The 16117-nt window shown below is 36.7% G+C and overlaps 1 protein-coding gene across 47 annotated transcripts in view; it reads right to left on the bottom strand.

Annotated features, from left to right (window-relative positions):
- Window positions 1–16117, bottom strand: part of ST7 (suppression of tumorigenicity 7) — a 268221-nt gene that overhangs the window by 89515 nt on the left and 162589 nt on the right. For 26 of the 47 annotated variants that reach the window (XR_015162622.1, XR_015162623.1, XR_015162624.1 and 23 more), the window contains 5 exons: window positions 11617–11671; window positions 10875–10990; window positions 10170–10245; window positions 5938–6092; window positions 3408–3505 (listed from right to left, as the gene is read on the bottom strand). Coding sequence is in view for 32 of the 47 variants with exons in the window: in XM_086396775.1 (XP_086252901.1) it covers window positions 3408–3505; window positions 5938–6092; window positions 10170–10245; window positions 10875–10990; window positions 11617–11671 (500 nt within the window). In the remaining 15 variants the exon portion in view is untranslated. Of the gene's footprint in view, window positions 1–3407; window positions 3506–5937; window positions 6093–7994; window positions 8064–10169; window positions 10246–10874; window positions 10991–11616; window positions 11672–16117 lie in introns of all 47 variants that reach the window. The other 21 variants (XR_015162618.1, XR_015162610.1, XR_015162611.1 and 18 more) reach the window with 1 other exon arrangement.

Here is a 16117-nt window from a genome sequence, read left to right as displayed (position 1 = left end):
GTATTCTTGACTGCAAAAGGAAGCTAATTAAAGTGGGTTTTTTTGAGAAAATATCCTGAGAGTTAAAAATAATTAATGTCTTGCTTTTAAAAAAGAAACCATGAATCTTGACATTCAGGAGCCTATGTTTTCTTTTCTCATCAGTAGTTCACTTAGAGGATCAATATTTGGATCCACTACCATCGACAGCCTTCCCAGAAATCCATTCACTCTCTTTCAGGATAAACCACTAATGAACAGTTTTTAACAGTTTTCCCTTTCTTAAGAGATTTCCAGAGAAATGTTTTAAAGAGTCTACTTTCTACATGGAAGGCATTTTGACTCTACCATTTCTGTTTCCACTTTAAAATCTGCTCTAGGAAAGTTTCAACTAATACATATGGGGTAGGATGGCTGTGTCTTAATGAAAAATTAGGTCCTTCTGCCCTAAGGCTTTATCAGGAGGGTGCCTGGAATCCAGTGTGCTGTTTTATCAAAGGAAGCTTTCCAGCAAGATGGCTCATGTGCACACTGTTAAAGGAGTACCCCCTCGGTGAAGTTCCTGTCTATGCATGACCCGTGACCCGAGAAGAGTCAGGACCGACCAACTGTCTCCTGCAGGGCTGGGGCCAGCTGCAGCTTCAACAGAGAGATGCTTCAATCTTCCCTCCTCCGCTTAGGGTTCCAGGAGCTTCTGAAGGAGAGAGTATTTTGGATATTTCTCTTCAAAACACATTTCTACCACGTCTGACAGTGTCCTTCACAGGACTGTTACAACACTGGGTCCCCTATCTACTGGATGTTCCAGAAACCCAGTCAAAAGACAACATGTATTGGTATTCTAATAATATGACAGATGATTTTTTAATAAAAGTAACGCAAGAAACATATATATATAAATATAGATATACACATGTATGTGTGTGTGTATATATATATATATTTATACACATATGACGGAGAAGGCAATGGCACCCCACTCCAGTACTCTTGCCTGGAAAATCCCATGGATGGAGGAGCCTGGTAGGCTGCAGTCCATGGGGTCACTAAGAGTCGGACATGACTGAGCGACTTCACTTTCACTTTTCACTTTCATGCATTGGAGAAGGAAATGGCAACCCACTCCAGTGTTCTTGCCTGGAGAATCCCAGGGATGGGGGAGCCTGGTGGGCTGCTATCTATGGGGTTGCACAGAGTTGGACATGACTGAAGCGACTTAGCAGCAGCAGCAGCAGCAGCAGCATACACATATGAAAAGAGAAAGACTGATTCATTTAAGGAAAGGAAATCAGAAATATCTCAAAATGCTCATCAGAGGAACAGTTCAGCAAATTTAAGACATATAATGGAAAAAAAGTCGGGCAAAAAAGGGAAGCATATCTATTGTAGGTCAGGTGTTTTCACATTATGTCACTTCATCACTCCCTCAATTAAGCTTTTAGATAAGAATCATTATCCCTGATTTACAGAAGACAAATGAAAAGCCCATGAAAGGGAAGAAAGCTGCCCTGAGTCACAAGGTTAATGAAGAGCGAATCTGAGATTCACCTGCAGGTTTTCTTACTCTCTGCCCAGCATTTATTTTATTGGATCCCAGATTTACCCCCCCACCCCCGCCCCCTGCCCAAGATCTATTTGTAGACTATGTCAATAAATGGAATTGCAAATATAAAATAATGTTAAACAAAAATTAAACCACAGTATAGATGTATTGGTTTTAATCATATGAAACTTTATATGTATATACTAAAAATTATGACAATCAGAATGAGGCTGATTGAAAAAAAACTGGAATTAAAATCATCTGAGTTTGTTTTTTCTATGAAGTTGCTTAAGCATATAATAAAGAAAATCACCAGAATCTATTCTTCAATGCATGCTTGTCCCAGGCTAATTAAGGTTAAGAAAAGGCAATAAATATAAAACACCTTGTTAAAGGCTGAATGTGCCAGGGCCATTTTAATGTAGCTGGGCCACTTTCACATAGAGAAATACCCTATCCTTCATAAAATTCTCAGCTCTTTCAGTGACTGGCAGCGTTTCTTCACTCTATTAAAGGCTGGAATGCCTGCAAGTGAAAAAGCTTTGAGAGCAAGTCATGTCTCTACAGAAATCACCTTTTCTAAAATTTAGCACTTATACTATATAACAAACATTCTTTCAGTTCTTCCTTCAACAAAAAGAATTTAATCCTGGGAGGTTCCCTTTGCAGTGGCTTTGCCTAAGAAACATCTATCACCTTCAGTCAAGTTAAGAGTTATTTTGGAATCTCCCTCCTGTGTTCCTCTCTGCAGGTCTGGGGGCTATACTGCTGTTTAGTGGAGTAGCCAGAACCCAAGCCAGAAGCATGGGTCTCACTTGTGTCATCCCATTACGCTGTAACTTGCAGAAACAACCAGGGATGATCCTGAAGTGCAGACTCCCACTGCCAAAGAGTAACTGAGAATTTACATAAATAATACTGGTCCAGAGACAAACTGAGAAAGGGCTCACTGGGTTTACACAATCCTGTTCTCAACCCCAAAGCTGAGACCTGTGCAAGACACCACTTTTATTTTACCCCATGTTTCTTTTACTTTTATAATGGGCAGTTTACCTATGCCTCCTAATTAAGTAAGACAGTAAAGGAATGAAACGTTGACAAAGGCTTTCTGAGACTGTTTTTCAAAAGAAAATGGTTTATAAATACAATCCCCACTGGTGTCTGTTTCTTTATGAAAAGCATTTCTTACTATAAAAAAATAAAAAGTGGAAGTAAAAGTTCCTCCACTGGTTTCCCTTAAAACCACTGTTTTTATTTAAAGTTACATAATAATAACCTCCTTTGGTTCTCTTGTTTTAAAACTTTCACCTATTTCTTCTCTTAGTATGTTGACTACTATTAATAAAATGTCTTGATTCAAGAACCTAGGAAAATGCTTGAAATGACTCTAATAAGATTAGATCATGTTATTAAATTTGAGAGTAGCAATTTGAGCCATAGTTTATTTAAATCGTCCTAACAACTAAATACAAAAAATGTCAGTTAGCTAAAACGGCTGATCTCATTCTTGGCTTCCGGCTACAGCCCCAAAGGTCTAATAACAAGGATATTTCTTTAACAGGCTAGTCATTCTATTAAAAGTTTTGCATGTATTATCTCATTTAATCTTCACCACGATCCTAAGTAGTAATCATTATTATTAGTGTGTTGCTATTGCTAAAGTTATTGTTATTCCCATTTTATGGATGAGGAAATAGGGCACAAATAAGCTGAGTCACTTGTCCGAGATCACTCACTGACTAAGTTGTGAGGTAGAAGAGAAGCCCAGCCCCCATGGCAGCACCACACCATCAGCAGTACTATCTGCTGTGGTCTCACTCGGCGAGCTCCTCCTTCTCTAGGTCAGGTGCATTGCCACTACTCCCAAACACCGCTTCACACTCACATCTCTCATCATTTTCACTGCTTCTCTGGTCCTCCCGAGTCTTCTGGCACACATGGCTAGTCTTCTTTTGATGTAGACCAAGACATTGGTGTCTCGTCCTGAAGAGGGAGACATAAAACATGAAAACTTAAAAAAAAAAAAAAAAAAGAGCTTTCAGCTGAGCAGCAAAAAAAAAAAAAAAATACAGAAATACAGAGGCGTATTTTCCACGCCCTTGAAGGAAAACCTCAGAAAGAACAGTCTGCTTCTTTGACTTTTTCTTACTGGAGGAGCACTGACAACTTTGCTAATAGCAGAAGGTATACAGAGTGAAGTCGAAGTACTTAGCCTTCCAAGGTCAAAGCATGTGACTGATTAATAATCCATGCTTTTGAGTTAGGATATTGAATATTCGATAAATAAAATCATCTGCCACAAAGTGCTGGGAAAATGGACATATCCACATTGCATGCGGTTTACAAGCAAAAATTCCACATTCTTCTAGTGTGCATGCCTTTGGCAAAGATGCAAAGAGGTGAATCTCAGGTTGCATCCTGATGAACTATTATTTCTTTCCTTCTTGACAATAAGTCTAGAGAAGCCTCATCTTGAACTTCTGTTTTATATTATTCTTTCCCTAACACTAGTGACATCATAATCATCTCCAGGTCCCCAAAGCAGTCAATTTCAGATGGCAACATAACACATTCCAGATATGACAACAGACTATGCAACAAAATGAAAAACTACCCTAGTGTGAGAGAAAGTATTGACAAGCTAAATAGTTGTAATAATAGTCACCAAAATGGCTCTTAAAAAGCACATTAACAACTTCTCATCTTAATCTCTTTATTTAATTATGTGTCTTTTTGGATATGTTTCCAGACCAGTGAGAACATGCATGTACTTAATCCTCAATAAAATTACCATGTTTTAGAAAAATATGACACACCTGTTATAGATTAAGTATATGTATAATACGCAGCTATTAAAAGATGTTAAGACCAAAGTCCTAACATTTCAAGTTTCAAACAATGAGAACAAGATGTGTGTTGAAAATTTGCCAGATACCTACCAATTATTTTAAAGATGTGATTATATTTTTGGATAGATTTGGGCAACAGGTTGAAAGGATTAATTTACAGAAGAAAAGAAATAAAGAAAATTTCTCAAGTTGTATTACAGATTTTGTAATTTTATGTATTAATCCTCATTTAGTTCACAAAACAGACATTTACTATATATGTCTACAAAATTCACGGTGTTATACATATTTTTTTTAAAAAGCAAGAGAGACATGATGATTAGAGAATTGATTAACATATACACTGTGCTTAGTTGCTCAGTCGTGTCCAACTCTTTGCGACCCCACAGACTGTTGCCCACCAGGATCCTCTGTCCATGGGGATTCTCCAGGCAAGAATACTGAAGTGAGTTGCCATGCCCTCCTCCAGGGGATCTTCTCAACCCAGGGACTGAACCCACATCTCCCCCATTGCAGGCGGATTCTTTACCGTCTAAGCCACAACATATACACTACTACAGAATAAAAATAAAAACCTGTGCATTTGAGGGGTTATGTGGACACACTTACATGTACACGGGCCACAATGCAAAGATCTCACTGTACCTTAGTCATAGGGACTCATGCACTCAGTTTCTGCACCAAATTCAGGCTTAACAATCAAACTTAATTTTATAATCTCAAATATGAAGGAGATACACTCCTACTCTCCAAGATGCAGGAGAGAGAAATGAGTTGAGAGAAATATCATTTTAAAGAAACACTTCCAAGTTTGGTTAGACAATAAAAACATTCTCTCTCACAAGGATCACTAAATTTCTTCTTAAACAACCAACAAACTGACAAGTCAAGGAGCTCAAGGAATTCCAGAAATGGCTTTGTTATCTTGTTTTTATACCATTCCCCCAAACATCACTGACTCTCAGTTTAGTGTACTAAAATGAAAGGTCTCATGTTAAAGAGTTGTGTTAAATATGGGAAGTCATCACTTTAAATATAAAAAATATAAATAATTAGGAATTTAGGGCTCTTCCTCCCTAGAAGCCAGCAACAGTGCTTCCTAAACAATAGCTAAATACTGAGACAATCACCAATCGCTGTTAAATTCTTTAGCTGTCCTATTTCAATTCATGCTGTATAAGACCCATGAGATAAACCTCTTATAGCATTAACACTAATTTAAGTCCTGTTTGCCACCTAAGACTTAAAATTATGGGGCAGAGAAGCAACTGGTATATAGAACTGTGTAAGAATTATGAGGAGAAAAAAGGTTCACCATTAAAGGTTATTATCATTTATTTCTAGAGTTAAAAATCTATGGGGTGGAAAGAAAATATGAACAATACTGAAGCTATAATTTAATTATGTACTGTGCTCTTATGGACAAGAAAAATAAACAAAGAAAGGCCAAAAACTTCATTTATTCTAAACTCGGAGAATCGTATTTTGAACTGGCCTGAAAACTTGCTCTGACTAATCATGTTACAATTCTGACCCCCCAGCACATCAACCTGGAGGAAACCTTACTGTGTTGGGCTTCATACTGGGATCCATGATGCTGCAGCTGCTGAGAACGCCGGTAACAGCCATCTCCAGCTTTCAGGGCCTGCTTAAACAGCTTCTCTGCTTCAGCAATGGTTGTTGCTTCTTCTTCAGCCAAGAGAATATAAGCAGTTGCACACCTGTCCATGCAGACAATAGCCACCATCAATTACAAATCCAGGGACATTGTAGTAGCTGTAGGAGTGCATGCAGAAGGGCAGGAGTTACACCAGAACATGCAGAGTGGCCAACTGGTTCATGCACCCCTGTTTGCAGTTGTTGACATAAAATAATGGTACAAAAGAAATGTCTGTGTTTTAGCTTGAAAGGGACGATGAGTAGTGTTAGGAGCATGGGGCTTACATATGGACTCTGCCCCTTATTAGTGTGTCCCTTTGGGCGAGTTATTACTCTGCCTGCCTGATGGAGAACATGGAATCTACTTGTTCACAGCATTGTTGTGAAGGTTAAGTAAGGTGATGCATGAAAAGTGCTCAGTACAGTAGTAGCCAGCATGTGGTACATGCTCAACAATGTCATTAATGATGGCAATGGTAATAGCTGTTGTTAAACATCTCCTTCTGACACTCAGTTAGAAATACCAGAAAGTTTACTTCTATTTACTACACACAGATTCTCTTTAGTCTTAGGATTTATTCAGAATGAGAAATTCATTAAACCAAGTAAGTTGTTTCACAAGCAGTGCTTCAGCATCTCATTACAGTTAGCACTGGTTTCCTATGTCAGAGAAGAAGCCTACAAGAACCTACAGGTAGAGGTTATTTCAGAAGAGCTCAAAATTTGATTCAGCCTCAGTAGCAAGCAAGAGTTAAATTTCATACCTTTAACAATAATAGCTACCACCTGATGCTTACTATATATTAAGGACTGTACCAGGCACTTAACATATATCATCTCATTTAATCCTTTCAACAACCTCTAACGTAGAAAGTCAGAAAGGATAAATAGTCAACTAATGAACAAGGGGAACTCTTGAAAATTTAAACCTTCCAAATGGTAGAAGAACAACTCAACTGCCAAAGAAAGGGAATGTGATAAGGAAATGGTGAGGCCAGAGCAGACCACACAGGTCCTGATCTATAACATCCCTTGGCTTTCTCCACTGCCTCTCTCGTGGTCATTTCCCTATTTATCAGAGCCTCCATCAGACCACAAGAGAGAAAAACAGAAAGGGAAACCAAATGTTACTTCTACTATTCATAAACTAAAATAGCCAGCTAGGAAACGGAGGCTGAATTCATGAGTAATATGAGATTTGGGGTTACTCATTAACCTCAGCCTTGAGGAGGGGTCTTTTAATTCTTTAGCCAATCCCTCTAATTTCAGGCAGGACTGATCAATAGGGCTTTAAACTGAATGTGGTGAGGTAGGGAGGAAAAATGCCCAGGAAAAAAAAAGTTGTAAAACCAATTACTGTGGAAGGCAGCACACATGACTTGGAGAGAATAATCATGATGCTGAAACTGCCCAGTAACTCACTGGAGAAAATAAGTGGGTTGGGCAATCAGGAAGCAATACTTCATGCTTTAGGTGCTGACACATGAATATGGGTCCAGGGTTATAAAGTGAAAATTGAGATTATAATACTGAGTGGTAGACACAATATCAGAGGAATTAGCTATAAGATTACAGTTGGTGGGCTGGGAACTCAAGACAGGTTGGGGCTAGCTTGCTTGCTTTGTTTATTTATATTGCAAATAGCACTCTTAGGAGGAGAGGCAGAGTAGCACTACTGGCCAAGAAAGCATACATCTATGTGGAGACTCATGAATCTGGGGTAGAAACATGCTAAGAGTTTATGAGTGAAGGAGAAAGGAAAGAGCAGTAGAAGTGCTAATGGTTGGTGGGGACAGAACAGACTGCTCAGCTCAATGGGAGATAGAGATGATGTGTCCTTGTCACAACACAATACACATACAGAAGCAAGAAAGTATGGTGATGGGGGTGTCAACCATCCAGATATCTGCTAGAATATGTCTCATTTGGTTAGAAGGAGGGCACTTAACAGGTTCTTGACTTACTTTGGTAACAATTTTATCTCCCAGATGGTAGAGGAAGCAATTAGGGGAACTTCAACTCTGGACCTAATTCTGACCAAGAAGAAAAAAATAGTTGGTGAAATGAAAATTGATAGGAACATTCAGAGAGTTACTATGTCATTTCAGAGTTTAGGATAGTAAAAGAAGGTAAGGTGGACTTCAAAAAATTCAAAGAAAAGAGGCATGATTCAATGGCATGAGATGCAGAAGGCAAATGGTTTAAGAGGGTTGGTAGCTTCCAAATGTCTAATCACAACTGCAATCACAAATGATCCTCTCGGGAAGAAAAGAGGGGTGACAAGTAACCACTATGGCTGCACTGAGGTCGCTCACAAGATCATATTTTTAAAGGACATGTAAAAAAAGATGGAAAGAAGGTATGTGATGAAGGGCTATAAGAGAGTGAAATGAGCTTATAAGAATGTCAGGAGAGCTGCAACTTCACATTAGCTGAAGCTCGCAAAACAAAATAAAGGCAAAACGAAAAATGCTAAAGACAACCATCTATTCCCTGTATTCATATTATGTTTAAGGCCCTGTAACCACCCCAACTTCTCCAAAACCATGACAATATAAATAAGGAAAAAAGACAAACAACACAACAACGTCAAAACGAGGAAAGTTTATAGTTAGTAGCAACAGATAGTAAAGAGAAAACAAAACTCTCTAACTCCTATTTTCTTCCTGGTTTCTCCATCAGGAAGAATGACTGTCAGACTGACAAAGGGAGAAGAAATTAAACTCTAAAATGAATTAAAAAGATGTAAGATAGCACATAACTGATCTATGCTAAATGAATTACTATACTGGGATGGGCAAATCCCAGAAAGCCAACAGATCTTGTAGGCAGCCCATGGAATTGCTCTCTGCGGATTGTTAAGAAATCACAAACAATGGAAAGGTACTAGAAGATGAAATGACAAATGTAGTAAAAATGTTCAAAAAGGGGAAGAAGGCAGACTTCCCAAACTACAGAACAATTTGGTTCTGATTTGGAAAGATATTCTAATGGATTATTAAAGGGATAGTTTCTAGGCATTTTGAAAAGAAAGTAGTGAATGCTGGAAGCTAGCTTAAATTCACTAAGAATAAATAAATCAGGCTGTGTTAACCTAATGTACTCTAATGGATTTACTGCACATTAAAGATCCATAGCTACAAGTAGTATCTCAAAACGCAGAAATACAGGCTGAATCATGGTGTAACTAGGTGGCTTAGTAATTGGTTGTACAATAAAACCCAAAGAACGATGGTTTGTGAAAACATGACTCTAGAGCGTGGTTTCTATATGTAGCGTCACAGGGTTCTTTCCCTGGTCCTGCCACTTTTATCAGAAACATGGATGACACATAGAACGTAGGCATATCAAATTTACAGATGACAAGAAACTGGAAAATAAATATGTTGCATGACAGAATCAGAAACCAAATAGATCAACAGGTTACACTGGCAGGATTTCCAACTCTCAAGTGAATCTTTTCACTAAGACCTCTGAAGATTCTGTAACCTTCTTCAGAAAAATCATAAAATAGTTTAACAATGACCACTTGGCAGGGAGAGTGCTGAGGTGATTCAAGCACCAGATGGGTGTTTGAGTTACATGACCTTTAAGGCCTCTGCCAACCCTGAGCTTTTATGACTCCAGTTTTAAGAATCTCTCATTTTCTGAGATCTCCAGACAAGAGTTTCCAGCCTTCCTTGGTGACCCACAGAATGTTTAACAACACTAAGGACATCATTTCCTCCTTGTCTTGACCTTGTAATATTTTTAAAGTGTAATTTCTTCACTTTATGTTTTTACTATGTTTCCTCCCCAGTAGAAGTTCTACCTAGAAAATCTGATGGCACAAATGAGCACTGTATGTCTGGAAAAATGTCCCTGTCATAATGTGTTAGGTATGAAAGCACTGTATTTATTTTATGTCCACACAGTATTCCACAGCTAGCCCTTAAATGATTTAATTTAGGACCATAGCAAAGCCACTAAATTTTTCTCTAAAATGACTAAAACTACCTTCACATGGATGTCCTTTAAATTTTTTTTAAATAAAATAATGCCCCCAAAATAATCCTCAAATTCAAATACATAGTTTAGTGTAAGTATCCCATGAATGGCAACTGAAAACATTCAGCAAAGCAAGATTTCCCCCCACTTACTCATTTATCTCTAAGGCTTCGTGGGCAGCAGAAATCCTAGCTTGGGGGTTTCTCTCTCTCCAGGCTTTCTGCATTACTATTTTAGAAAAAGAGAGAAGAAGTCAATATATATGCTCAGGAAGATTCAGTACAAGAGCTAAATTAATAGCTTTTTTTGAATTACAAAAGAAGAGTTCACTTACCAAGTGGGTTAGCCCAAAACTCTAAAGTCAAACAAATACATTCGAATTTGCTATTCCATTGTCCTTCAACAGCTGATTTAAAATCTTTCTTAGGCTCATAAAACTAGAGACCTAATATCTTATATACTAACCCATAGTCTATAATCATAGAGACTTAATTAAGATTTCTTAATCTGGGAGACATGACCTTTCATTCTGTCTCAACCAAAGATTTAGTTAGCTTCATATAAGATCTATATTTCTTAATATAGAAAGTAAATTTAAAGTAAGTAAATCCAACTTTGGTATACGTTTTAAAAATAACATTTTCAATTATAATGAGGGAACTCATGTCTGCAATAACACTTCATGGCAATAAAGCTTTATTTAAGTAGCAACTTTCTGCGTCTTACTGGTCAATCTCCAATTTAATATTTTATTCATCAGGGTTTTTGTAGAGCAGACATCTAAAAGTAGTAACTTTGATCTCTAAAACAAACAAAAAGCCCTCCCACTCAGTAACTATCTAAAGGATTTTCCATACTTGCATCTGCAGGACGCAGATGGTCCGAGTCACAGGTAAAGAAGGTCTGATGGTCCTGGGCAGAGAGATTCATGTCATAGTAAGTCAGAGGCTCTCGTCCAGTCACCCAAGTGTACCTGTAAAAGAGAAGTAAAATGATCAGACACTTCTGAGAGAGGAAAGCAAGACCTACAAAATATTAAGCTGCATAGGTGTTGAACTATAACCCATTAACTAAGTACTACTGCCAATAAATTAAAAACAAAATAATCATGCTAGTCTCCTTTTAGGAAGTGTATCAGCAGAAAAACAGTTTAAAAATTCTGCTATATTTTTGTCTTAAAATTTTAGTAGCACTAGCTAATGAAAACCTTCCCTAATTAGTATTATGCATAGAGATTTCCCCAAAGCTATGAAAATTCTGATTTGCCTACTTACTCTACAAAATTAAATTCTAACATTACTTCTGGGGCATCTTTATAACCATGTTCCAGGTAAGCTACAAAATATTTTGACTTTATAATATATAATGAAAAAATAACTGTAATAGAAAAATCTCTAAAAACAACAGGTTTGTATGTTGTCCTAAGTTCAAAGCTAAAATATTTATAAAACAGAAAAATCAAAATATTTGAGCATCAAAAAATGGAAGCACTAAACAGACTGTTTTAAATGACCCCTAAATGAACCTGCAAAAACATCTACTGCTGTCTTTGCCCTCTGAACTAGACCCATTAATTTTCCAAGCTGGCAAAATGCTTACCGATTATATTCAGCACCCCTAAATAAATTAAGTGGATTTCGCCATACTTTGCATTCTGCAACAAAGAGAATGTGAAAATGTTACACATAAGTTCAGAGACACTACAAGCTAATTAATTCAGCAAAACACCCTTCCTGGCCATTTGATAAGATAATTTTATTCTCTATCTTCTACATGGGAAGCAATGTGGAAAAACTCTGGGTAGTTAATCAGGAAATGTAGCTTAGGCACCAGGACTTCGGAAAGTTTCACTTAATCTCTCTGGACTGAAGTTTCCTCATTTGTTAAATCAAGGCACATGCCAAAATCAGCTAGTTCATTACTTCCATAGTCACTTCAAGAGATCCAAATACATTCTATAAATTTATTTCTAAATGATAGGTAGAGGCAAAACTACTTTCTATAACTCTAAAATATATCTTACAGTGTCTATCTATGTAACAAGCTAAATTTAAGCTCCAGAGTACAATGTGCAAAGAACCTCAGGCTCTTAATTAGGGCCTATTCTAATATTGATTTTGTGATAATTCACCAGGTTGCTTTTATACTGCTGGAAAGGAGTGGCAAGAAAATTAATACTAAAGCTACCATCACTATAGGGAGAAATGTTATGAAAAAAATTGTTTTCAAATACTTTACCATGGTTTACTTATGCAGAAACAGGTAATTAATCATCATACTAATATCATAATGATAACATGTACTAATAGATTATACATTTTGTTATACAAGAACCACAGGCAGAACCATAGGACTTTAATTTAGAAAAGTAAACCATTAGCTTTTTAAGACAGTTATAGTAAATGTGTGACTAATAAGCTGCAATTCTTTTAAAATAGTCTATGAATAAGACTTTCTACTGATTCAGAATGCTATTAATATTTCTTTGGATGAATAATTTTTTATTAGAAAATAAAATCAGTTAACAGTATTTAAAAACCCATGTGTGCTGTCAGCCAAAAAACCACACCCAAAGACAAAGAGACACAAAAGTGAGCAATTATTGCAGAAACTGAAAGAACATTAAAGGCCATGAATGATTCATTAAGACTCTACCCTCAGTCCTGTTACATTCAATATCATCCATCCATTCATTCACCTATCCATCCATCCAATATATGAATACATTAACTGAGCACCCAGTGGGTCAAACAAATGCATAAGCCATGGGTTACAATACAGCGTGAAAATGGGGGAAAACATAAAGCACTACGGGAACACCGTGTGCAATCTCAATACATTTTTTAAAAACAGCGAATGAAAGGTGTATACATAACAGGAAGTCATGTCCTTATTTTAAAAAAATAAATTTATCTTTAAATTAGGGCAAGATCCCACCTGAAATTTACTTTATGTTTAGAAACAATGGTCCTAAATTTTTTGTCACTTAGCTTAACTTGCCATTTAAGAAATGATCTTTGCTAAGTTAGTTTAGCATTATTGAATTTTGTTCTTGAGAAACTGAAATTCAATGGCTGTCATTTCATATGAAACTAATTAGAAAGTTACACTTCCCTTAAGTAAATACTTTTTTTCCAGACATGAAGCTCCTTAGTGGGGTCACTAACGTACTTCAAATTATGGCTTGAAACAACTGGTGAGCCAAACAACCATGATCTCAGTACTTATAGCTTCTACAGCTCTGAGGTCCCCACAGCTCCCAATCCCTCCTAAGATGATGTCTTTTAAGATTCCAAATGCTCTTCTTAAATCTTCTGAAAGCTTCATGAATATTACAAGGTTTGTATTTAACATATAATAAACAGGCATACAAATCTGTATTCAATGATGGTCATTTCTAACATTATTTACAATAAATAGGGACATTTGTAGAAGCCTCTCCCCTAACAAATTTCATCTGAAATATCAGTAAAAAAGTTATGGCAAAAATTTTGCCTCCATCAAAGACATGATATTGCCTGGAAGGATAAGTGCTATTCAAATATCAGTTGACAAATTATAAAGAAAATTATCTTTCATTAAAATTTTAACTCTATTATGCATTTGATGCAAATGAAATTATTTCTAAATAAAAATAACCCCAAAGAGAAAGGGTGTGTATAATTAAAGCTTAGCAGTATTTAAAGATGCCATCTTTATTTAGGAAGTGCCAAGATATAGCCAGCAGGGGGTGCTGCAAACATTTTGAAATATTGTTTTTATGACTTCAAGAGTACCTGTGGTGGATTCATTTCGATATTTGGCAAAACTAATACAATTATGTAAAGTTTAAAAATAAAATACAATTAAAAAAAATCATTGTTACTATTAGTGTCATACATATGGTCTGTATGCAGTTTCTTCAGCTACTTCTAAAACTTAGAAATGAGTATATGAGCAACTGTAACAGATGTTAAATGTTCTGAATGAGAACAAACGTGATGAGGAAATATATAAGAAATGTCTTCATGAGCTGTATCCTTCAAGTTGAGGGTGTGGAGAAGGTACAATTTTCTTTTAAGAAATAAACAATCTATAGGTTTAATATGAACACGTGTAAAATTTCTCTTCAAATTAGCTTAGAGCTACATTCATTTCTTCTTTGCTGCTATGTTTCATGATTTTATCTTTACTACAAAAACTCTCTTTTCTGGAATCATTCTAGGGAACATACCCCATAAATTTCTGATGTTTTCATGATATAGACAAAGGTTGTAAATGCCAAAATTATCATAATATGAAGATTTAAGTCAAGAAATTAAACTCAGGTCTTCAGTGGATAAAAGCTTTTCTTTATGAGGCCTACTTTCTTATCTTGTATCTTTGGGAAATAAATTTCTTATTTACATCTGAATTAAAATTTTACCTCCAAAAGGTATTTGCATTATCCATCAATATCAACAATTTTAGTGCTCTTTAGAAGCACTAAAGCTTGACTGGGACTCATCAAGGGCTTGCTAACATCATTAATAGTTGAAAATATGTCCCTGATATACTTAACCATGCCCTCTCTGGTTCCATCTGTACCAACTCACAGAGAAGTCTCCACCTACAACTGCTGACTGAAATGTTCAGACCTCACCAAGCAAGCTAGAATGCAATTCAAGAGAAAGAAAATCACTAAATATTGGGAAAGCACTTGTTTAGTTCCCGAAGTCTGGAGAAAAGATTCCATTCATCCATAGGATGATAATAAATTTCTGTGTGAGAGATAAAGAACATAAAAAATAATGCCTACTACTTTCAAGGACTTATAAAATGCTCAAATCTTTTTTTCAGTCTTCCCGCTCACCATTCCCTACCACAACTTTCCATCTCAGCGGATACTTATTTCCTGTCTTTTCATATCCACCCCCAAACATGCCCCCCCACACCCCACCCCAGTTACTCACTGGACTAAGGGTTTAAGCACAAATAGAATGGCTATTACGCCTTAGTCCTTGCAGGAAGTCCTAGGTCCCTGCCCCCCCCCCAAAAAAAAGATACATTTTATGATCTGCTAAGTCGCTTCAGTCCTGTCTGACTCTGTGTGACCCCAGAGACCGCAGCCCACTAGACTTCCCCGTCCCTGGGATTCTCCAGGCAAGAACACTGGAGTGGGTTGCCATTTCCTTCTCCAGTGCATGAAAGTGAAAAGTGAAAGTGAAGTTGCTCAGTCCTGTCTGACTCTTCACAACCCCATGGACTGCAGCTTACCAGGCTCCTCAGCCCATAGGATTTTCCAGGCAAGAGTACTGGAGTAGGGTGCCATTGCCTTCTCCATTTTATGACCTAGACACACTTATACATTGGTAGAAAAAGAACAAGATACTTAACTACTATCTGGTATCCATATGAAGAAGTTCTTATAAAAGGAGTAAATATACTGAGAGAACATGATCACAGTCCTCAAGTAAAAAGAGAACTTAATTCTTGGGAAAAACCAAAAGACTCTAAAGTCATAGGGCTTTTTATCATCATATGGAAGAAAATATTTTTCTACATCCAATTTTTTTAACTCTGGAAACTTTTTTCTCCTAAAATTAAAATATAGACATAGAAAGAATCCCCACTCCTAGGACTTTCAAATATACAACTAATTTATAGTCTAGGAAGATGTACTATACTAAAATTTACCACCTCATCCCTGGATCCAAAATGTAATGATGACAGTAATACTATTATAGTACAAATGGCAACAATAGCAACTTTGTCATAGCTATAAGCTTGATTTTCATTGAGCCTTTCAATAAAAAAGCTTAAAGCTCAAGTCATCTATATTCCTTACATAAGCTAGTGAGGGTCACAGAGTAGGTCCTTTTTATACAAGTAAAGGGTAAAGCATAAAGGGTAAAAGCTACATAATTTCCCCAAAGAAAAGTAAGTGAGATTATGGCCTGGTATCCAGCCTGCCTAACAATTACCTACAATATACAACAGACCTGTTACCCTGCAACATCATATTTTAAAAATCCTGTGACTTTATCAATTACTTTTTCTACTAGAGAAACAGTTTTGGAAGTCCTCTAGGGAAATATTAGGCACTTGAAAATAACACTTTAAAATATTTTAGTTCCAAAGT

This window comes from Bos grunniens, chromosome 4, assembly GCF_055505025.1.
Source record: "Bos grunniens cultivar Pamir isolate PY7600 chromosome 4, Bosgru_T2T1.0, whole genome shotgun sequence".
NCBI lineage: Eukaryota > Metazoa > Chordata > Mammalia > Artiodactyla > Bovidae > Bos > Bos grunniens.
The sequence above is the reverse complement of the archived record's forward strand: the minus strand, read 5'-3'. Positions and strand labels throughout refer to the sequence as shown.